Source organism: Anabrus simplex, chromosome 3, assembly GCF_040414725.1.
Source record: "Anabrus simplex isolate iqAnaSimp1 chromosome 3, ASM4041472v1, whole genome shotgun sequence".
NCBI classification, from domain to species: domain Eukaryota; kingdom Metazoa; phylum Arthropoda; class Insecta; order Orthoptera; family Tettigoniidae; genus Anabrus; species Anabrus simplex.
This window is the reverse complement of record NC_090267.1, coordinates 244,476,061-244,501,424: the sequence shown is the minus strand read 5'-3', so window position 1 is coordinate 244,501,424 and position 25,364 is coordinate 244,476,061. Positions and strand designations below refer to the sequence as shown.

Genomic DNA, 25,364 nt, shown 5'->3' with positions numbered 1-25,364 from the left:
TATTGTAAAAGACATGCATTGGCCACCTCCTGCATGCAGCCTTGGTGGTATAGTGACGAAAAATTTGGTCGACCACATCTCCTCGATCCAGCCTGTGTTCTTGAGTTCTTTTTGAGCGTTTGATCTGTGTATCGTTTCATAGGATGAAGCATCGATACATCAAAGAGGCGACAAACGGCACTAATGACAGAATCGTTAACTCTGTGGTAAGCATATGTGGTAGGATCTCCCCGCTCTTTCAGAACGTTCACTGCAGCCTGCCTTCTAGATGAAGAGCTCAAATCCAAGACCTCCCACTAGGTTCCGTCTCGGGCGACCATTTTTGCTGATGAAACACCTAACCAAGACGGACATTTGAGGTGAATTTGTAGGCAGATTAGCACTTTCTATTTCTCCAGCGGGAAATTCATCCTCTTTATCATTATGATATTCACTTGTCTCAAGCAAGAAATCACCATTTGAAACGGATAGTTCACTTTCAGACTAAACATCTGAATTTTCTAACATACGAGACACCTTGTCAGTAGAAAGAAAATCGTGACATGACGTATCCGTAAGAAGAAGACTTTCTAAATGATGAGATGAATACAATAATCCCGCAAGCTGGAACGCTTCTCTGACAGTAGGAGTTCAACAATACTACGAGTAATAATCGAGGCTGGATACATACTGTTGTCTGACAATGCAAACTGCTGAGTTGTAATGAGGAATTGTACAGGTGTCAAAATGACCCCTACCTTGCTTGTTGTTTTAAGGGGCCTAACATCGAAGGTCATCGGCCCATGACCCCTACCGCTGTCCAGGGCATGTCATATCAAAAATCTATGAAAATGTAAATATTTTGGTGGGTGCGATACATCACCGTATACGGGATGAAAAACGATGAAAAGTAAAGATATTTGACGAGAAATGATGCAAGAAAACGCACATTATTAAGGAAAAAATTGAAGGCGAGTGTCATTTTGACCCCTTCCGCTGTTCTAGTGTTATCATATCCTCATATTTTTCTGTAACCATCTATACGCATTACATTTTGTATATTTAGCAAATATTCAAATTTTCACTTGATCTGGTTACGAAGTTATGGAATTTACGATAACCGGGGGGCAATTATTATTGTAATGGTCATAGCGTTCGCCATGTCAACTGGCAGTGGGCCCAGCTCGGCACCGTAAAGACCCACCCCTTATGCTTCAGCTGCGCCAATCACTAGCACCTAGGCCAGCCCCACTCGCTTCCGCTCGCGGTCCCGTCGCCGAGGTGTATGGAAATGACTCCACGATTAATCTGGAGTGTTCCATCTCGCGATGTTCCTAGATCCATCCAGCATCCGGACGATTCTAGAAGAGCCAGTGCAGGTACACTGACTGACAGAGCAAATGCAACACCAAGAAGGAGTGGTTCGAAAGGGATGAAAGTTGGGGAAAAAACAGAGACGGCACGGACGAATAATTGATGTTTATTTAAAACCGATATGCAGGTTACACAATGCGCACGGTATCGACTCAGTAGGATGTAGGACCACCGCGAGCGGCGATGCACGCAGAAACACGTCGAGGTACAGAGTCAATAAGAGTGCGGATGGTGTCCTGAGGGATGGTTCTCCATTCTCTGTCAACCATTTGCCATAGTTGGTCGTCCGTACGAGGCTGGGGCAGAGTTTACAAACGGCGTCCAATGAGATCCCACACGTGTTCGATTGGTGAGAGATCCGGAGAGTACGCTGGCCACGGAAGCATCTGTACACCTCGTAGAGCCTGTTGGGAGATGCGAGCAGTGTGTGGGCGGGCATTATCCTGCTGAAACAGAGCATTGGGCAGCCCCTGAAGGTACGGGAGTGCCACCGGCCGCAGCACATGCTGCACGTAGCGGTGGGCATTTAACGTGCCTTGAATACGCACTAGAGGTGACGTGGAATCATACGCAATAGCGCCCCAAACCATGATGCCGCGTTGTCTAGCGGTAGGGCGCTCCACAGTTACTGCCGGATTTGACCTTTCTCCACGCCGACGCCACACTCGTCTGCGGTGACTATCACTGACAGAACAGAAGCGTGACTCATCGGAGAACACGACGTTCGGCCATTCCCTCATCCAAGTCGCTCTAGCCCGGCACCATGCCAGGCGTGCACGTCTATGCTGTGGAGTCAATGGTAGTCTTCTGAGCAGACGCCGGGAGTGCAGGCCTCCTTCAACCAATCGACGAGAAATTGTTCTGGTCGATATTGGAACAGCCAGGGTGTCTTGCACATGCTGAAGATTGGCGGTTGACGTGGCGTGCGGGGCTGCCACCGCTTGGCGGCGGATGCGCCGATCCTCGCGTGCTGACGTCACTCGGGCTGCGCCTTGACACCTCGCACGTGCCACATGTCTCTGCGCCAACCATCTTCGCCACAGGCGCTGCACCGTGGACACATCCCTATGGGTATCGCCTTCTCACGGTCAACAAATATCGTAAACGAATCGCTAATATCCTCCATGTATTTTAATGTTAATTGTCTAATTCTTTTCACTAAGTTCCATTCGTTATCTAAATCTCTGTTCAACCACTCGCTCCCGTACCTACATCAGTTTAACTCCTCTATACTTGTCACAACCTCGAATATTTTCCTTTCTTTCAACTTTTCGGTACTGGCGCCGTTGTAAAAAGTACAACAGACGTCGTTTTGTTTTATTTCTAAGTATATCCTTTCGGGTGATGGCTTTCACGAGTGAGTTATTCGTATGTCACCGCCTCTCCTACCCCACCATCATTGGCTACCGACCTGCTCAAGGTCAACCAGTTTCCGGCGAGATTTGAAACTGGACACGTCGCGTCTGTTGTATATTTTACAACGCGCGAGTATTCTCGTAGTGAGTTTTGGTATATATATTTTTCTGCTTACTTCATTAATTGATGATGGTAGTGAAGTGAACATATCAGACTATCTTCGTATCAGTGTTGAAAGTATACTGCAAGAGAGTTCGGATGAAGAAGACGATATAGATGTGTTTGAAGGCAGAAATTCAGATTTTAGTAGTGATGAGGCTATTGAATACAACAGTGCTTTTCAAGACAGTAACATTGAAGGTGAAGAAGAGGATCGTGAAGAGCTGCTGGTTGATCAGGATTTTGTTCATGGTAAGAATGGGGAGACTATTTGGTGTACTACAGCGGTAGCAGACATTGATAAGACCAAAATACGTAACATTGTGAAGAAACTCCCTCGGCCGAAACAGATTGCTAGAAATGTAAGTAATGAGCTAGATGCGGTTTTGAAACTGATATAGATTGAAATGATTGACGCAATTGTGATGTGTACCAATATGTATATAAATTCTGTTGAAAATAATTTTGCAAGAACAAGAGATTGTTTACCGACCAACAGGGCACAAATAATTGATTAGTTTGGAGTGCTATATCTAATTGGGGCCAGAAAATATTCACATGCTAATGTAGGAGAACTTTGGGCTAGGGATGGAAATGGTATTCCAATAATTCGAGCAGCGGTGAGCTATAATCGATTTCTGTTCTTACTGATGTGCATTCGCTTCGATGGTAAGGCCACTCGACATCAGCGCAAGGAATTTGAGAAGCTTGTACCCATTAGGAGTATTTTAGACTCATTTGTCAAAAACTGCACTGACTGTTACAATACAGGGGAGCTTGTTACAATCGATGAGATGTTACATCGTTTTAGAGGTGCTCGTTTGTTCAGAACATGCCAAAGAAGCCGGCTAAGTATGGCCTCAAAATTTTTCCATTACGTGATGCTAGGACATTTTACTGCAATAAATTCGAGGTTTACTGTGGCAAGCAACCGCAGGGGCAATATCAAGCTTCAAACAGCAGTCTTGACATTGTTAAAAGGCTCACAAAACCCACTAAAAATGCCAACAAAAACGTCACTACAGACAATTGGTATACCAGCATTCCTACGGCTGAGTATTTACTTGAAGAAGGACTGGAATTATTTGGAACTCAAACAAACAAACAAACAAACAAAAAAACAAAGCAGCAATAGCTCCCTCGTTTTTACGTAACAAAAGTAAGGAGGTTGGAATTTCTATATACGGCTTTCAGTATGACAAAACTTTAGCTTCTTACGTGACTAAGCGAAACAAAGGTGGTGTACTTCCATCTACAATGCATGAATCCGAAGGTACAGATCTTGACACTGGTAAGCCAGTAATGATTATCGATTACAACAAGACTAAGAGAGGAGTAGACACATTGACAAAACGTGAGCTTCTTACTTTGTGTCAAGAATCACAAGACGCTGGCCCCTGGCTCTTTTTTTGTGTTTATGAATACAGCAGGTATCAGTCCCAGGGTCATTTGGAATTTTAATATCAATGGCCAACTGCCTCCAAGAAGAAAAGTTTTCCATAAAAACCTTACCATGAGTTTGATGAGAAGCCGTTGGGAATCAAGAGCTGGAATAAATCACTTCCTCTTGAGCTTTACTCTTTCTTGGCAAGATGCAGAAGGTCATTAGGAGAAGAAGAGGTAGCTGAACAGCCTGCAAAGAAGAAGAAAGGAACCTGCTGGTTATGTGGAAGAAAGAAAAATTTGTCACCGTCAATGAAGTGCAGTTCGTGTTCACGTTTTGTGTGCAAACAACACACAGAGAAACAGGCTCTTTGCTTACGCTGCAAACAAGGAAACAACGGAGATGAAGAGAGTGAGTGAATGAGATGGAGTGAAGCTCAGTACGCAAAGATGGAGTGAAACTGAGCAGGAAAAGTGCAACATTCCATTGTATTTGTACAAAGTTTTTGATGTTAAATTGCAAATGTTTACAAATTTAATAATTTCTTTTTTGTTACAACAAATAAATATTTTTTGTAATGGAAATAATGTAAGGTTCTTGTAAAGTCATTAAAAGGCATCATTTGAAAGAATAAAACAAATATTAAGACGTTTAAAACGTTACAACGTGGTAAAAACGTATGTTGTGAAAAGTACAACGCGCGAGTATTTGTGTGATTCAAGAGGGCGGGAGCACCGAAAGGTTAAAGAGAGGAATGAGAGCACTTTCTTTCCATTCGTTCAACCTTTCTTCCCCTATAAGAGTGCTGCGAGTAAAGCCATTCTTCCTCCTCCTCCACGGGCATTCGATATTTCCACTGGTTTACCGTATAACATGTTGCAGTTTTAGGAGCTGCCCCTCTGAGGCTGTAAAGCCGTGGTCGGTTCACTCAAATGGACGTGGGTTCAGTACCCCGTAAGGAAGGAAAAGAAACGAGATTTAGACTTTTGGATTTGGCACATGGTGCCGATATTTTCTCACTCTGCAGCATCAGTGAGTACGAAGTTATTCCTGGAGGCAAAGGAGGCCGAATGTAGATCGAACCACTGTATCGCACTTAGTCCCCGGGTTACCTTCCACTCCTCCAAAGGCCTTCATGTTTTGTACAGAGATGGCTTTGCTTTTCTTATATTGACGTTTACGGAATATTTACATTTATACCTTGATGTAATGAACCTTTGTGCGTATATTTATTCTTTGTATTTTCAGAGCCCTTTCATCAAATGTAATGTTGAGTGTCGGCAGTGAATATTTTGATTTAGAATCCATACATCATGCATCACGGATTATAATTCATGAAGAATTCATCCATGAGAAAGAAGGTGACATCTCAATCAATATCGAGAATGATATTGCGTTAGTGAAGGTAAATACAATAATTTATCAAAACCTAGTAATTTTGTATCTTGAATATTTCTACAGTTCAGTGTTATATTATTGCTAGGAGGGCATAGTTACTGTATAAGCGATAGAGTAGAATGTGTAAGATAGCTATTACAATAAACTTTGTTCGTTGTGACTTTTCTCTGTGAGAATAGGATTTTGGGTAAATTGCATCAAGTAGTGTGTACAATAGTACTCAGCGACCATACTTATCTTCTCCAAACTGTTTTTTATTACCATACTTTCCAGTATCTATAATTATTAGGCTCTGAATGAATGCATTCTAATGCTTTAAACATACACCGATTAAATATGCAGCGGTAATTTCTAAAATATATCCTTAATGAGTTATATTATTTCGGCTATACACCAGTTACTGATACTTATGGGAAATGCATTCACCATTTCCATATAACACATTTCACACGGTACACTTACCGATTATTGGCTTTCCAAGAGGATTCTCAAGCTTTTCATGTCAAAGTTGAAAATGTATATTAATTATTGGAGTTCCATCCCCAGAGGCAAAGGTGAAGGGCAGTAATTGAATTCCCATGTAAGTCTTGGAAGGCTCACTTCATCTTCAATTTCGAACAAAATTACCTCTAACCAAAACATATCTTTATTCCAGATTAATTCAACTTCTTGTTCAATGATTCCAGCGAGTCGTTAGAATTCATACTTCAAACGATCTACAATTTATTACGAGCCACTACGGGCCTTTGAGCACATTGCTACATAATGTATATTCAAGTAGGATCATCTTGACTACCAGATCCATTTAGGGTGATTCCTTAGCATTTTGAGTAGTATTAGGTCACTGGGGTCCAGTAGTCTATACACATCTCATTCGACGTCGCCAAGCACATCACTTCTCTTGTAGCCCATGGACGTTATCACGCACCAGCGCACATGGCCGTGTAGACGACAGCACACCCTTTGTTTGTTTTAATCTCCCAGTAGTATTTCTATTCGTGTATACAGGATGTAGCTTTATCATGAATTACTCTAAAGGACTTTACTACTGCCAGTCTGTAAGACCACTTAACAGGTCACTAAAATGGTTAAACAATGTAGAATGCTCAGCTTGTTTATATCGTATTGTACAATAGGTTGCGGCAATCAGAAATTGAACACGGTCATAAACCTAAGTGTAGTCGCCATCTAGTACTGCCACATAAAATAATACAGAGACCCTCTATGGCCCTTATTTGCCCGCACGATTGTCACACATCCACGAGGCGTATTTCCGAACAGTCGATATACCTCCGCCTGAGGCATGTTCTCCCATTCTTCGACCAGAGCATCTGTAAGTTTTTGAAGTATCTGAGGGAATCATGGACGCTGTCGGGCTTGATCTAGCTTGTTCCATAAGTGCTCGGTGGGACTGAAGTCGGCACTCAGAACGGGTTATCTCATGGCTAGAATCTATCTGAAGTTCCTCAAGGGCACCCATTGTAGCGTCTGCTATATGCGCCCTTGCAATGTCTCGTTGCAGCACTAACTGGGGACCCATAACCGCTGAAATGGGTATATCATGATCGGTCGCAATAGCATCTATGCACCTGGAAGCCGTAAGTCTGTGTCTGATCACCGCATGGCCGTCCGGCCGAGGAGAGTGATGCCACCGCAAACAGCACCGAACTCGTCCACTTCCTAGACTGCTGCCTCTGCATACCTTGTATACAGCAGACGTCCATCACACTGCGTTAGGTAGAAGTGCGTTTCATTAATGAATATCACATTGTGCCAGTGTCATAACTGCCTGTTTCCACGTGCATGCGCAAATCTCAGTCGGTCTCTCCTGTGATGAGGTGCTTATCTCAAACGGTTTCCAGGCCTTCGTGAACTTGAGACTGTCTCACTGTCTGTCTGTTGCGAACGGTTTGGTCACTGGCAGTTGCTACCTGCATATTATTTTAGTACTCCCAAGCCGTACCAGTAAGCCGTATAGCACAGTTGACCACATACCGGTGCCTGTTCTCTCTCACCGGAGATTTTCGCTCTCTACACTGCCCTGGTCTCCTAAAGTAGAATCATGTTTCCACGCAATTAGCACAACAGAATGTAAACAACCTGGTACATGACAGCTTGTTACGTGGGGAATACGTTCATCGGGGAGGGTCGGAGATCACTTGGATAAGATATCTCTCCATGCAATGGTCTCCTCGGATACTCGTTGCAGTGTTCCATCGAGGGTATCTGTCCTGTCAATTCATGGCGTGTGGAATTGATGCATTCTGTGATGATAGGAATGACGTCTAAACACTTCCAGTGTTCCCGTGGTATGAATACGCGGCAACACTTCGCTAACTTTCGCCTAATGCGTTCACTAGGTTTCTATTCCGAGTGGCGAACACTACTCAAAGCAGGCTTAATTTCAAGCTTCTCAATCTCGCGCTTGAATATTGCAAGTGTGAATTGTAAACCATGCTCCATATAATTTCAGGCTTTCCCATCCTAGGATTAAATTTATTCTTTGTCTGGTTCACGACGGAACTAGTGTTAGCATTCTGGACTGGACACAATGTTATAAATTTAGAAAATACATTCATGCATACCAGAACAAATTTTAAACCTCGATGGGCGGCAGGTAATTCACCATAGAAGTCTATAGTGAATAGTTCTCTTTGCTTGCTGGGTAGTAGCGATTTACTTGCTGTACCAGTCTTCTTACCATTGGCCATGTACAGGTTTCCTGTAGTACGGCTGTCACCCTATTAATACCAGCATGTCCAATCGTGTGTTGTCCTAGTCAAATTAGATCAATTCGGAAGACAGGTGGGAGGAATCCGGAATCTAGTGTGTTCGTCGTCTACTTTCTTGTGGAGGAGATTGTTAAAAGAATGAAAAAACGAAAAGATGTTGCCTTCTTCTGAGCTTCATTGAAACGTGAAGTATCGGGATCGAGCTCCTTAAAATACTCAGTCTTAAGACGAGTTGGGGATAGTTAGCCTGTTCTTGGCTGACATCTTGTTGTTTCCCTATGATGTTCTGATCTTCATCATCTAACATGGCCAAGTTAATAGTTACTTCCTCCGGATTAGGTTTCCTACTGAGAGTATCATCTACCACGTTCAGTTTTCCTCGGCAATGTTCCATGGTCAAATCTAATTGCTACACGAAAAGTGCTCACCGGCAAACTTGTTCGCTTCCTACATTGTTGAGTATGAATGTCAATGCCTTAGGGTCCGTCTTTGTGGTGGTTGGAAAACCATAAACATACTTTTTCCACTGACTCAGTGCCGCAACAAGAGACAACATCTCTAAATCCGTTGTTGTGTGTTCCATCTCGTGAGGTCGTAATATCTTGCTCATGAAAGCTAGATAAGTGATCTTGTTTTCACATTCAGACCTCTCTTGGTACAGAATCGTACCAATATCTATGTAAGATGCATCCGTCTGGATGATGAGCCTCCTATCGAAGGAAGGATATCCCATCTTGACTGAATTAGTTAAAATCTGTTATGCTTTATGAAGGGCTTCCACGTGGCTAGATGTCCAACGCCACCTGTTGTTCGCCTTTAACAGTTCCTATAGAGGCGCCACTGTATCTGTGTTTGCAGGACAGTGATCGGCAAAAAATTGACATATGTCTAGAAATTGCCTGATGTTCTTGACTGCTAGGCGTAGTAAAATGTTTGATAGCAGCAATTTTGACTGGGTTAGGCCTAATCGCACTTCCACCAATCACGTGACCTAAAAATAACGTACTCCTCTCACAAAAATGTGATTTTTTCAGATTCACCTTAAAATTACATTGGTTTAGGTCTGCCAATAATAGATCAAACATTCTGAGGTGCTCTTCTAAAGTTCTTGAACTAATTCAAATATCGTCTACGTAGCGTATGGTGAAAACCATTACTTCTTGACTGAGGTTGTTTCCAGGGCTCGAATAAGTGCCAAGCTTTAGTTCATAAGATCGAAAGGAAGACTTTGGAAAATATAAGTCTGATTGTCGAACATAAATCCGGTTAGCATACTTGATCCGCTGTGTACAACATTGTGATGAATGGATGAGATTAAATTCAACCTACCGAAAAATTTAATTCCTCCAATTTTTAAATATGTCCTTAATTGCCCTGCTTGATTATATCCGGTAACAAACGTATGTTGATTTCCCACGCATCCAAGCATACTGGAAGAGAGCCATTTGGTTTCGACTCTGCTAATATCGGATTATGAAAGTGTGTTGTGGAATTGGTGATAATATAATTTTCTCAATTTACTCAATTATCTTTTTGCCTTCGTGAATAACTTTTCCGGTATCGGATAAGGCTTTTGCTTAAAGGGTTCCCAGCTGCTTAGTATAATATTGCATTCATAGCTGACGACCTTGCCTGTTTTTGATCCAAAAACTGATTTTTGATATATTCGGTTTTAGATTTATTTTCTCTAGATTTTACAGTTTATCAACCTAATTAATCTTTACGGAGAAAATATAAAATAGATTACAAACAAAAACATATACAATGCAAAAACAAAAACAGTCAACGCAAGACTGAACTGAGAAAAGAAAAGCAGTATGAGATATAACCCCATTGAATAAAATCTTTCGGCAAAAACGGCAAACTAAGCAAAAACAAACAAGACAATGGCTAACTATAATAGCCTACTTACACTGGGAATAAGACAGAGCTGTACACACTGTCAGCTGTCCGACTCATTCAGCAGTCAGGCAGCTGAGCCCTGACTTAGGTCACCGATTGTACACACCCGTAAACTCCCCCACTCTGCTATCCAGCAGTGTGAGGAGATCCTAATTCTCTGTTGCTTATCTACATCACTCCATGATGTCCTATATATGCAGCAACACAATAACGACAGGAGAAACAATATATATATATAACATCTCTAAATCCGTTGTTGTGTGTTTCATCTCGTGAGGTCGTAATGTCTTGCTCATGAAAGCTAGATAAGTGATCTTATTTTCACATTCAGACCTCTCTTGGTACAGAATCGTACCAATATCTATGTAAGATGCATCCGTCTGGATGATGAGCCTCCTACCGAAGGAAGGATATCCCATCTTGACCGAATTAGTTAACATCTGCCCCATTACTACCTTCTAACTTCAGCTTCCTTTAACCTCTTTATGCAGCGTTTCCTGACAATCTCTAAAAGCTTGTTTAATTTCCCAGGTTCTTTCCACTCTCTCGCTATCCAGTTAACAATCTTCTGTTCATTGCCCGACAGTTTCATAGCTTCCAAGTGCCCCTCACTCATGAATTTCTCTCTTTCCGCACGAATTCCCTTACATGCTATTAACAAGTGGAACTCCTCCCTTGTCTCCCCATACAATAAACAAATCGAGTTGTTGTTAATTCTTGTCCAGCTATTATTCCAATAAATACCCAACTTTCACCAAATTATTGCTATTCTCTCTTATTTGTTCACATTATCTATTCTTATACTTGCTACTCGTTTGATTCCAATAAAAATGTTTAGGGACGTCCTTCTCCCCACATTCAGCCTCCAGCTCCTGTAATTGAATATCTTTAATCCTTCTTAACGTATTTTCCAACAAAACTCAATTCCTCCTTTCCCAATCCCTCCCCAATAATTTCCTAAACACTATCTCTCAATGATATTTTGCACCTTGTCAATCCAATAATCTCCAAAAGAACTCTTCACTTGTTGCTGGTAGACCGTTTGTTGGAGCACGCTGCCCCCACAAGTTACCAAATTTCCCCACTGCCCCAACACTCTCTTCATGATATCAATCTCTATACACTTATTACACATTACTCTGACCGCTGCATTAGCCGTACAATTTGGGAGGTCCATTAAAATCTTGCCAAATCTACTAACAATCGGATTTAATATCATACGAACCTTTTCAACCCCCCATATTCGGCTCCATACAACACACTACTCAGAACCACTATTCTAAATACCATTCTCTGTATTTTGTGATCGACCCCTGGGATTTTATTCTCCAGTATTGTTATAACTGAAAGTGCTGCTATACCCTTCCACTTAGCTTGATTAATTTGATCAGACCATTTACCATTCCTACATATACAAACCCCCAAATACTCTAGCTTATCTGTCTCCTCTATTACCTCCCCATTTATCACCCAGTTCTTCTTTGTCCTCCATTTCCTACGTTTCCTACATACCACTACCTTTGTCTTAGTACTATTCACTCTCAACGACCACTTCCTAACGTACTCCGAAACCTCATTTAAAATTCTCTGTAACCCTCCACCCGTCCGCGTCATCAATAATACATCGTCTGCAAATATCAGACCAGATATTTCTTTGTCACCTAATACAGGACTCGCCCACTCCTTCCCATGCCCTTCTAATACGTCATTGATAAAAACCTAAAAACTAATAGGAGATAATTTGCAACCATGTTTTAAACGTATACTTGATTCGATGAGGCCACTTACAACCCCTTCCTCTAACCTTATACTACAGTACACTTCCTCATATACGGTCTCAATAGCACGTCTCATATTTTTGCAAATTCCCACCCTACCGAATCTCTCAAGCAGCGCCTTCCTACTCACTGTGTCGAAGGCCTTTTCAAAATCGACCGCTGCTCTATACACCTTGCTTCCTTTCTTCCTCACATACTTATCAATTATTGTCTTCACTATCATCACATTTTCCATTGTTCTACGTCCCTTCCAGAACCCGCTCTGATAGATCGATAATATAGAAAACTCCTCCGTTCATTTTCTCAACCTATTCGCTAATACACCCGTGTACACCTTATTCAATGCGTCTAAAAGAATTATTCCCCTGTAGTTACTAGGGTTGCTCCTCACTCCTTTATTTTTGTAAATAGTGCATATAATACATTTTTGCCACTCCTTCGGGAAATTGGCACCTTCGAACACCTTAATAAATAACTTCACCATAAACTCCCTCATCCTACTATTCTTTATCGGTTCTTCTAAAATACATTTGTTACTCCGTTCCCACCCAGCTGTCTTATATTTGGCTATGCCTAACACTTCCAATACCTCTTCCCCAGATATTTCTTTATCCAAATAATTCCCTACTGCCAACACCCACTCAACCATCTCCACCTCTCTATCTCCCTTCCACCTATCCTTCCCTCCTAACAGTTTACGGAAATATTGCATCCATGTATCATATTCACTTCTTGGTTTACTATATCTCCTCTCTCCCCTAATAATTTTATTGATTTTCCCCCATACCTTCTCACCTTCCTTGCTTTTACACTCCCTATTAATCGCCTCCACTTGTTCCTTCTTCCATACCTTTTTACTTCCTATTATCTTAGCCTTGTATTCCTTCCTCAGTCCACAAAACCTTTCCCTCTCTTCTCCCCCCTCCGTGCTTCCTAAAGTCTATCAGCGCCCTTAAAACTACTCTCCTCAATCCCTTACACTCACTATTCAACCGCCCTTCTGTCTCTTCCACCATTTTCCCCTATGACGTATCACATCTGCTACCCTCCTTATGGGGTATTCTACTAGCTCTAAGGTCCTATCCACATTATTATATCTCAATGCTACTTCGTACCCTATATTAATAATTTCGAATTAATTTTGTAAATACTCATCAAGTCTTGCTTTAGTCTCCTCTGTCCATTTATATTTAATGAGTCTCATACCCTTTTTCCTATCACTCCATCCTTTTCCTAACCTATCCCCGTGCTCCAATATCCTCAAATTTATAGATATCGGGACGTGATGAGATTCAGCCCAGTTAACAACCTGCAATTTATTTATTCTCGCCAACTCCTCCGAGCTGATTATCAAGTCGATAACACTCCTTCCTTGTTTTGTAATATATATCAACTCTCCCTCATCATCCCCAGTCCACCATCCATTCAGAATGTATAAATTACCTGTCGAACATAATTCAAGCAGTTTCTGCCCATACCCATTTATACCACTACCTTTACTCCTACTTTCGCTCCTCTTAATTCTTTCGCCTCTTTATTGTATTTTATGACTTAAGTTCGCTGTTCTCGCATTCCAGTCGCCCATCAATACCATCCCCGCTTCTTCATGCTTCTCCTTGATCCCAATAACTTCCACTATCAGCTCCTCAAAGAAACTATCATTTGCATATACTGAGCCACTAGGGTGGTTGTATAAAAAGGCCAGGCATACCCCTTTACGTTTGCCCCCTCCAAGCTTAACCCTCATCCAAATCACCACTTCCATCTGATTTTCCAAAACTTCAATCATATCGCATATTTCTTCCTTTATTAGCAATGCTATTCCGCTTGGGTTTCTTCCCCTCCTCCCTCTTTTTTCTTCGTTATGTTCCTTACCACAAGCCCTTTCCACGTCAGACTCATTTCTTCTCCTTACATGTCTCCAAAACATCTGCAATGTCAAAAATCTCCACTACTTTTATCACCCCCGTTACCCAATTTAGTACCCCTTCAATAATTGCAAATCCTATTTTCCAATATAGGGAATTATTCCCCTTTCCATCCTCCACCCTTCCTCTCTTAAATTTATTTCCTTCTGTTGTGTTGATCATTCTACTTCTTGTTACCCTCGCTCCTTCTCCCTCAGCTCCGACTACTTCCTTTTTATTCATTTTGGCACTCTCCTTACTAGCCTTGTCGTTCTGTCCTTTGTTTTTCTTACCCCACGTCTTTTAAACATAGACACCTTCCCCTACCCAGACCTTTTCGGCGTCTTCTTTCTTCTCCTTCCACTGCTCCACTTGTTTGTGTCAGCACCAATCCCTCCTGCCTCGGTGATCTTCCCGCTGCTGCTTCCTCCTCTGGACACTGGACTTTGGTCACTTCGTCACAGTTATTCACTACTACGTCAGCACACTCAGCACTTGCTTCAATATTCCTTTCACCTCAACCCGTCGATTGTTCGCTAACCTGCTGATGTTTGTCATCCATTCCTTGAAGACTGTTCACTCCCCACATACGTGACCAACGGCCGTTTCCAACTACCAACTGCCGACCTCTAATACGTGCTCTCAAGCCTTGCTTACTTCGCTACCCAAAGATGTTTCCTTAAAATTCTCAGCTCTTTAATCCCTTCACTACCAATATCACTTCAACCACACTTCCTCCCTTTTTAAATTTCCTGCGTTCCTTAATAAAATATCCTCCATCAGGGTGGATAAGTGACACTTTAATGAGCCTATTGCCCTTCCTCCTCCCCACTCTATACACATCATTAATGTCAACCACGGTAAAGTTGATCTTCATTTTGTTTTGCACCACATCCACCACCTTATACACTATGTCCACTTTATTATATCTGACACCTTCTTGAATTACATATATAAATATGATTTTCCTTCTTCTTTCCTGAACATTAATGCTTTCTCCCTTCACCTTTACCGACTCCTGTTCCAGGCTTTCGATCTTCTTCCGCAGTATATCTACCTCATCTCTGTTGTTTTCCAACTTTCCCTCTAGTTCTTTCATCTCCTCCTTGATGCATTGCTTAATATCCTCGGCCTGATTCGTTATCAGATCCCGTACTTGGCCTGCCTGATAAGCTTCCTTCACCAGCTCCTTTATTGCTTCAATTCCTTCCCATCCAAGAGCGCCCACATTACCCGGACATGGTCCAGGGTTTGTCTCCACTCCCCCTATCATTAGCAGATCTGCCACCAGCACTGCTACAAGCAGCGCTGCCATTAACCCCCATTTCGTACCCTTCGTCTTCTTATCCTTTATCTCATTGCTCTTCCATCTGCTCTGCCAACTTCCTATCACAGCTCTATATTGTTGCAAGGTGTTCCCCATTCCGCAGCACTCACTCGGCACATCCGTTCTGTCCGCTTGCTTATTCAAGACTGAAAACAGATTTATGCTTCTCTAAACTGCTCGTGAGTTTGTTACGGTTTTGTCGTTTATCTGGGCTTCAGTTATCTTTTCCAGTGACAGATATCTAAATATCTTTTCCTCGTTGTCCTCTTCGAGATTTGCGATCATTGGCTCAAAAAAAGATTTGATGAAGTTCAGTACAATTTTTGATCCAATCGGAAAGTAAATCGATTTACCCCTTTTCTCAATGTTCTATTTTAACAATTCAAATCCTTTCTTCTCTGGTATCATTTTCCAGCTGGTTTAATTTTATCTCTTCGCGAATATTGCTTGTCCAAAATATTGGTTCCCATGTCAACGATCGCATTATATTCTCTGAATTATCTGAAAAAAACTGCGCCTAGAATTAGATTATATTCCATCTTGGGTAAAATCATGCATGGATGTGACATTATCGATTTTCCTATCTCAATGTCCAGCAAGTCTCATTCCGCCGGTCTGTAAGACCACTTAAGAGCATCCCATAAACGCTCTACTGAATTAAGATCGGAGGAACTGGAGGGCCAATCAATAGTTGTAACTTCCCTGGAGTGCACCTCCAAAAACCTGCGTGCCACCACAGATCGGTGACATGGAGCATTATAATGTTTAAACATGGCATTTCCATCAGGGTACTATAGGGCATAAATGGGTGCAGAGGGCCTGAAAGAAAGTCGACATAACGTGCACCTGTCAGCACTCAGCCGGACAATGGGGCCTAATTGCAACCATGAGAACGCCGTCCAGATCAGAACTGAGCCACCTCCCGCCTGGACACAACCTTGTTGACACACAGGATTCAGAGTTTCATGCGGCATACGCCACACTCTCACGCGCCCATCAGCTCGGTACAACTGCAACCGAGTTTCATTGGACAATACCACACACCGCCACAGTTCCATGGTCCTTTGCCGATGTTCGCGGTCTCATGCACGTCGTTGAGCTGAGTGTCGAGATGTCAGCAAAGGGACAAGAACTGGTCGTCGGCTGGTGAAGCCTATGCGGCGCACTATCCTTCTTACAGTCCTGGTAGAAATTGGCTCCTGAATACCGACATTCAACTGGGCTGTGAAATGACTCACAGTAGCCCGTCAAGCGCCCAGTATAGTTCTGCGGATGTGACGTGATGACCGATCGCTAATCACCTCTGGTCTTCCCGTGCGGCAGTTTACGCGGGTGGTAACATTCCCTCTGCGATACTGAAGGTCCACCCTCGACATTGTTGATCTTGGAAACGCGAATTCGCGTGTAATTTCCGCAATCCTATGATCCATGCGCCGTGCACCGATGATCATCGCACGTTTAAAGTCGTTTAATTCGCGATATGTTGCCATCTTCACGACTGCGGTGTCTGTGACAGACTGCTGAGCTGCGCCGCAGCTAGCCGCAACGCTCAGGGGTCATACACGGCACATTTTCTAACGGGACACCCCTTCCCGTGACTTTTGGCCACTCAGTGTATAATAATTCATTCTTCCCCGAAATAAATTCATATTATTTTTAACACAGAACTTTTTCAACGTAATAACTGTGAAAATCCATGTAATACTCAGTAATAATATTTATGTGATGTTATTTTCGCATTCAATTCGTAGTAAGATAATGTCGTATCCCTGCTAGATTACTTTTATCATCACAAGTCTAAGTTTATTTTTAGACCATTTCGCGCGCTTTCACGTTGTCTTTAGTTGAGAAATGATTTTTTTCCTGGGTACTCTAGCTTTTAGGACATTTTGGAATAATTTTCTTACAACAGTTCTAGAAGAAACATCGATTCCACTCTCTTGTCAAACTTCCTAGATTTCTTTAGAGAAGTTCCCGCGATCCCCTTTTAATAATCTGAAAATATGCCCCTCATCCCTTGAGACGCCTGCCAGTTCTTGGAGTTGTTTTGTGGGATTTATCAAAATTGAATATCTGGCATACTCGTTTAACTACTATACTACTTTACCACCGCCACCTACACTTCTAGAAATATCCTTGTATTTGCAGTCTTCTCCACGAAGATTATTGCCCTGCTTTGTTTTGAGGGTGACTATTCCCTTCTTCGAATTAATTTATTTTGTTGGGTCACTGAATTTTCACCGAGGTGGCTTCAGTTCAAATCCCAGACAGGTCATCAGTGATTGTGGAAATTAAAAGTCCTTACTTTGTGGTTCGGATTCCACACAAAACTGGTGGTACCGTGGCTATAAATCAATATATCAACAGTCAAGTAAGACTGCGGAATTGCTTTTTTAATATTATTATTTAAACTGAAATCAACTGATGAAGTAGTACCTAGATGGACACGTAACTCAGAATTACAAAATAAATACTCAATACTACTGAAATTGCAGCCAGAAGTACAAAAATACCAAATATACCCCCGAAGACAAGCAAAATTTATCTTAGCTGCGGGATAAGTGTTCACTACATGAAATAGCCAGCAGTGATACCCGTATCGGTAAGTATCAAAGTCCATCAAAACGAAATTTCTCTCTTCCTACCACAGACATACCATGTACAAATTATCTTTACTACAGTTCAAAGTTAGCTCGTCAGTTAATACTAATAGGCTTCTAAATGTTGTTCATCTGCTAATAACTATATATATGTTGGGATAAAGTAGACAAAATGCAAAACGTTTCCAGAATCATGGCCACCAATTGAATTGTGTTTCTTAAACGTCACAGTTTTAATGCTCTCTTATAAAGTACTAGCTAGTGTACCCGTGCTTCTCTACGGCACTCTACACTGTATACAGAATTCTAGGTTAGGTAGTGTACACGTTGTGAGCAAGACTGTATTAAATTGCATAACTTAACGTTACCCTAGAAACGCGACGGGAAGTTACCAAACGTCTTTTCTCATATGCAGACTGGGCTACGGCATTTTCATTGTAAAGGTAGGCCCGCTCTCTTACCATCAGTCACAATTAGGTTGCGGAGTTTTCATTATAATAGCAGGCACTCACTCTCCACCTGCCTTTTTACATCCTCAGAAAGACTAAGTGGTTTTCCCAACTGAAATGAACATAGGTCATTACAAAGACGTCAGTAGGAATGACGCGATTGAAAGCAATGCTTTCATACGAAATATTCAATCAAATGAAAAACCAAACATTTTCTCACTTTTAACGAACAGTACTATGCTGTCGATCTAAAAGTCCAAAGTACCAGAGCTGGAAAGACCAAGCCGCAGACAGCCGTGATCCGTGAACAGACTACATCATTTTTCGGCGGGGGCAGTCGCTTTGTTGAGAGTTCCAAGGCAAAAACTATGTATCTACTAATCTGTTTCCTGGGAGTACCCGATTATTCGGAAAACCTCAGTTCATTATAACGACGCGGAAAAATCTATCTGACTTGGAGGCAAATTTTTCATCCAAGCCAGAGCAGAAACCCCCTCTCCGCAGCTAATTTCGAATAAAATGAATGTAGAATTTATTAAAAGTGAAGAGGAAGAAGCTTTTCTTAAGAAACGTCTCTTTTCAAGGTTGAATTTTAAGTTATTTAGTGAATTGTGATGCTATGATTTGGAATAGACCTAAAATTGTAATTCTACACCAAGTCATACTTATACTTATACTATTACTACTACTAACTTACTACTAAGTGAGCCTCTGCCTTAAATGGGCACACTGCTCATTCAAAGCAGCGCGTCAGATTAGGGACTGAATAGCTGGAATACCATGATGAACCGGTATGTTTTTACCAGCAGTATCAGAAAATGCACGAACCAGAGGAATGGCATACTAAATAAGAACGTTTTCTAACTCCCGAGCCTCATCTCTCTAGTATTTACTCAGGCTGTTTGTCAAGGTCAGTATAGGAAGGTCTGGTCACGCTACCACAATCCTTCGCGGTGACGGCCATATTGGGTCTTAAGCATCGTTATATTGTGGGCAGGCCCGATGTGATAATATGAAATATATTTGCATTTTTAAGAGAAATGGAATACTGCGCTACACTAAATTCTCAGAATAAGTCAACTGGCGGGATTATAGTGCTTTGCTTTCGAATGATAAACAGTGGAGAGCTCAGTGGATACGGTAAAAAAAATACAGGCGTGATAAATGGCAACCCACTTATAATTCCGTTTTGTTCGAGGTTAGTAGGTTATTACAATGGAATTATTCCAGATTTTGTATTTGTGGGTTCCAGTATGTATTTTCTTTTTTTTTTTTACTAGTTGTTTTACGTCGCACCGACACAGATAGGTCTTACGGCGACGATGGGACAGGAAAGGGCTAGGAGTGGGAAGGAAGCGGCCGTGGCCTTAATTAAGGTACAGCCCCAGCATTTGCCTGGTGTGAAAATGGGAAATGCCGGGCTGAGTGGCTCAGACGGTTAAGGCGCTGGCCTTCTAACCCCAACTTGGCAGGTTCGATCCTGGCTCAGGCCGGTGGTATTTGAAGGTGCTCAAATACGACAGCCTCGTGTCGGTAGATTTACTGGCACGTAAAAGAACTCCTGCGGGACTAAATTCCGGCACCTCGGCGTCTCCGAAGATCTTAAAGAGTACTTAGTGGGACGTAAAGCAAATAACATTATTATTATTTAAAATGGGAAACCACGGAAAACCATTTTCAGGGCTGCCGACGGTAGGTTTCGAACCTACTATCTCCCGAATACTGTATACTGGCCGCAGTTAAGCGACTGCAGCTATCGACCTCGGTATGTATTTTCTTCTGATATCGTTTTGATGAACCGCAATTTGAACAGAAGAGTATAGATGGACGGTAACACTCAAGTGAAGTTCGATCCTAAAAATGTTTCTATCCGCCCAAGTCTATAAAATGTTATAGGAAAGTTTCCAAACAAAAATGTTTTTTTTTTTTAAGAAGCAGCAAATGTAATAGGAACTGTATAATAATATTATTCGTGTTTTCTTTTTTTGAGTTAACTACACACGGGAGGTCGTTTAGGAAAAAATGAAGTACGGAGCCTGGCACAAGTAAGCTAAGTGACAGAAGAAAGCCAGGACTCAATTAAGGACTCCGTAGTCGCCAATCCGAGCTTCCAAATTAAGAGACCCTGTGGCCTCTTTTAGTTACCTCTTACGACAGGCACGGGGATAGCGTGGGTGTTATTCTACCACCCTCACCCACAGGGGGATAAAGATTATGAAAGCCTATACAAACAGGTTCGCAGTTATCTAGCGCAATTGTTATACCACTCCTACAACAATGATACATGTGATTCGAATGATGAGTGTAGCCTAATATTCACATAATGCCTAAGTATTCTTCCTATTCGTTTTTTCACAATATGGTTGACGTCGCACCGACACAGATAGGTCTTACGGTGACGATGGGACAGGAAAGGGCTAGGAAGCGATCGTGGCCTCGTAATTAAGGAACGAACACAGCATTTGCCTGCTGTGAACAGGAGAAACCACGGTAAATCATATTCAGGATTGCCAACATTGGAGTTCGAACCCACTATCTCTCAAATGCAAGTCGATAGCGACATGACCGAAACCGCACAGCCACTTGCTCGGTCTTCTTCTTCTTCTTATTCTCCTGATGATGATGACGAGTATTAACTTGAAGTTTTTATCAAAAGCCAACTGAAGGCTGTAGCCCTACAAATTATTAACACCGGTTTTTAAATGATCTTGGCATAAGCATAATACAGATAGCAGGTGTGAACTATTTTGTGGGGACAATTGAATACATCCAGGGTATCCCCTTCCTGTCGTAAGAGGCGACTAAAGGGGGCCCCAGAGACTCTGAACTTGAGAGCGTGGGTTGGCGATCACGGGGTCCTTAGCTGAGTCTTGGTATTTCCACTTACATGCGCCAGGCTCCTCACTTTTCTAACGTATCCGACCTTCCTTGGTCAACTCTTGTTCTTTTCCGACCCCGACGGTATTAGAGCAGTCGAAGCTTTGGGAGTCTTTAATTTTCCCGAACTTCGTGGCCTTTGTCTTTCTTTGGCCAATACAACAATTTTTCGATGTGTCGTATCGTTTCAAAATTTCCCCTCTGATTAGTGTTAAAAGAGGATGGTTGCCCAATAGCACTTCCTCTTAAAACAATAATCACCACCAACACCACATTGTTGTACTCAGCTGCATGGGTTATCCATAAACTAGTTGGAGTAGCTAAGAACATCACTCTTGTTATATATGAGAAGAGTATTTTTGCCTCAGAACCCAAAGAGTTTACCACACCAATGGATAACAACAGCGTGCCTGCAGTATCCAGTATTCGGGAGACAGTTTGTTCGAACCCCACTGTCGGTAGCCCTGATAATGTTTTTCCCTGGTTTTCCATTTTCACACCAGGCAAATGCTGGGGCTGCACCTTAATTAAGGCCACGGCCACTTCCTTCCAACTCCTAGTCCTTTCCTGTCCCATCGACGCCATAAGACCCATCTGTGTCGGTGCGACGTAAAGTAACTGGCAAAAAAAGTAAAAAAAAAAAATTAAGGAAAAGATAACAGCGAATATAATTTAATGCGGTCAACTCAAGAGGCATTCAGTCTTTGTCAACATGCTGAAGTAACCTTTTAGGAACGCAGTGCACGTTACTACTTTCTTAATAGAGGAAATGCTAAAGGAAATTTACAACTGTCTTTAAATACTTTTAAGTTCAATATTTCATCTATCCATGATATAATAGAGGTACTGTACAGATTTATAAGTTCCTGTCAATGAGATTACATATTTTGACAGACGATATTGATTAGAAACACGGTAAGATCAAATAATATAGACGTAAAAGGGTATACATGAGCACTTCTTCTGATTCATGTTTCTCAAAAAAAAAAAAAAAAAAAAAAATTGGTTGTATTAATAATTACCTTCCTATTCAAATAGCTGTTAATGCATTCATGTCATTTACCAGTTGTACAATTATATACACATGAACAATAGATGCCCAGTTAAATTCTGCATGAGAAATAGTTATTCGTATGTCTTTTGTTCAATATTTGGTGCCTAAATCCTCTAAATTCGAGGACACTTGCCTTTGGTAACGTTCATTTAAAGAACCAATATGGCGGCTCCATAAGCAGCATTCGTGACTTGACCTCTCTAGCCAGACCTTGTATTTGGTAAACAGCAGTAATCCCATCTATCGGCGCTGAGTGGCAGCACAAGAAACAAAGACCATAATAAAAACAATAGCCAATATAATGTTATTGTTGCTCAATGTTGTGCGCTTTCGAAACTGTAGGCCTTCAATCTTCCGACTCGGAAATACCACTATTATCATAGTCGGTATCGTAAAACTGAATAACACATAGGCCTAATTGGTCGGAAATTGTATTCTATATAACTTTTGTTATGTCGTACATTTCGACAGGGCCAGAAACATCGGCATTTAAAAATTACATTTTAGGCGCCTTCCCATAAACTACATTCTACCCAGGTTGAATAAAATAGTTTATAGCGTAGACTGTAGCTTCTTATTCCCCGACCGTATAGACTTATTCCAATTTTCATTAAATTCTGTTTACCCATTTTCTCGTGGCTCGGAGTTGATATGGACTGAGCAACATAAATACAAATTCATGATTATCTGTGTTATCATTGTCAATATGGTAAAAGTTTATAATATAGAAATGATGGGAAATTTAATTCTATATTACTTTAGTTATGTAGTATTTATCGACAGGACCACTGATAATATAAATATTTGAGAATTAAATTTTAGACCTTGCCCTAAACTACCATTTCACTCAGCGTGAATGAAATGATATATAGCCAAGATTGTAGTGACTCATACACCGAATTTACATACCGATTTTCATTAAATTCTCTTCAGCCGTTTTCTTGTGATGCGTGTACATACTTACAGACAGACAGAGAGATAGAAATTGCGGAAAAGTAAAAAATTCATATCCCCGTTACAGTGGACATGGGCGATACAGAAATACCATTTTTTTCAAATTCCGAGCAATGTACAGAAAAAACTCTTATTTTATATACCCGGTACATAGATGATACATAATCTGATTTCAGTCCTGCTCGTGCCCGTTACGTTTACCAATCACCGCTATGTACCTGAGGTGTTGAAACCTGATATTCCTCTTATCCCCATGGGCTTTACCGGTGCTATGTACCAACATAACAACATGAAACTGCACGAGGAACACTGCGAATATATACAAATAGATATATTTTTACCATGTATACAAATAATAAACACAGAAATTATTTTGATCGTACTGATTTATGTTATTGTTAATGATGTTCCCTCACATCTAATGTTTCTCAATCTGGTGTTGTTAACCGATTTGCCTTCTTTTGAAATACGCAGGTAAAGGAACCTTTTCATTTGGATAACCTTACTATCAAGGCTGCTAGGCTAGCGTCTAAGGATGAAGACATCCGTCCAGGATCCATTGTGACTACTGCTGGATGGGGCCTTACTAAGGTGAGGTTTAGCATTTAAGGGAGATCTACTCCTTTGAATATAGGACAATGGGGTGTTTTAAACATTTTTCCCATAGCAATGGAAATCGATACTACAAAGAAACTTGGTATGAAGAACACATTATTCCTTGAAAATATCCCTACATATTTAGAAATCATATAAACCTATGCCATTATATATATATTTAGTTATTCAAAATGGTGGTGTATCATGGCCAATATTTTGCCGTTTCCCTGATAATTTCCAAACATATGAATATTTTTCTAATATTGTTTTTAATTATGATTAGTAATGTTAGATACAAAATGTACTACAATAATTGAAGTCCATTAATTGTAAATATTTCTTCACGAATTTATCTTCAAGTAGTCAACTTTTTCATCAATTTTCATTTCAAAATATTTTTAAATCTTAACCAATGAAGCTATCTCTACAATTCTAGTAGAACTATATTTTCTTCTCTATGAAATATACATACAAACAAATTTCATCTTAATAACTTAAAAGCTTTCAGAGTTATCAGGAAAACAGTTCAGAAAAACATAAATTACGTGAAACGAGCAACGAACTGACCGGACATCACGTTTTTTGTCGTAACTCCGAAAGTACTGGAGATATTAACAAATATTTTGCACTGCTGTGAAGATAAAAGTTCAATTTTAAATTTAAAAAAGTGAAAAGTCGCATTTTTGGTTGGTTAAAGCTGTTGGTCCCCCCTTAATATACACTGTTGTACCAGTTAATTATTCAGATATGAATGTAAATAACGTACACAATTTTAAATTTTAAAGTAAATTTATGTCAATAGACAGAATGTAAGGAAAACTGCCTTTAGAAGGTGGTCACTAACTTTATTCTCTTTTGTAGAAGTTTTAATTGCAATGCTTCAGTATTTAATTTCTTAAAGCTAATTACCGTAGAGACATAGAAGACATTTTAAAACACAATAATCCTATGTTCGTGTTTATATCATCACCATGATCTGCTTTATGTGTAAATAAGGACGCGTGATGGCAGGGTTTGAAATTGGCGCAGTTCTTATGAAGCAATGGCCCCAGATGTCAACGAGATACCACACAGACTGGTGGCATCTTTATCATGATCTGCTTTATGTGTAAATAGTTGCTGCTGCAGTGTAATGTATAATTATCGAGTAACAAGATTATTGCCAACTTGATGAAAATTTTCTTTTACAGGGTAATAAGGAAACCAAATTTCTACTTAAGACTAACTTAGAAATTATCAGCAGACAGAACTGCAAAAGAAGGATGGGAAGTATATCAATTGACAGAAGAAACTTTTGCGCCAGGGGTTCAAGAGGAAAGAGAACTTGCGCGGTAAGCGATTAAGAATGATCGTTGAAATACATTTTAATGTCTGTTTGTACATTTTTATATTACGGTAATGGAGTAAAAGGAGTGTACTTTCTTGGTGTTACTTCGATGAAAGAAGAATGAAGTACCTTTAGGTTATTATCACAATATCTTTGTCTCCTCAACATGTGGCTCCCTACCATAAGTACTTTTATTTCTATCACTTATTA

The 25,364-nt window shown here is 40.9% G+C and overlaps 1 protein-coding gene across 1 annotated transcript in view; it reads left to right on the top strand.

Moving 5' to 3' along the window:
• Positions 1 to 25,364, top strand: part of LOC136866198 (mite allergen Der p 3) — a 75,280-nt gene that overhangs the window by 33,418 nt on the left and 16,498 nt on the right. Inside the window, exons 4-6 of the mRNA XM_067142944.2 lie at positions 5,501 to 5,657; positions 23,705 to 23,821; positions 25,018 to 25,158. Of these exons, the coding sequence (XP_066999045.2) occupies positions 5,501 to 5,657; positions 23,705 to 23,821; positions 25,018 to 25,158 (415 nt within the window). The remainder of the gene's footprint in view (positions 1 to 5,500; positions 5,658 to 23,704; positions 23,822 to 25,017; positions 25,159 to 25,364) is intronic.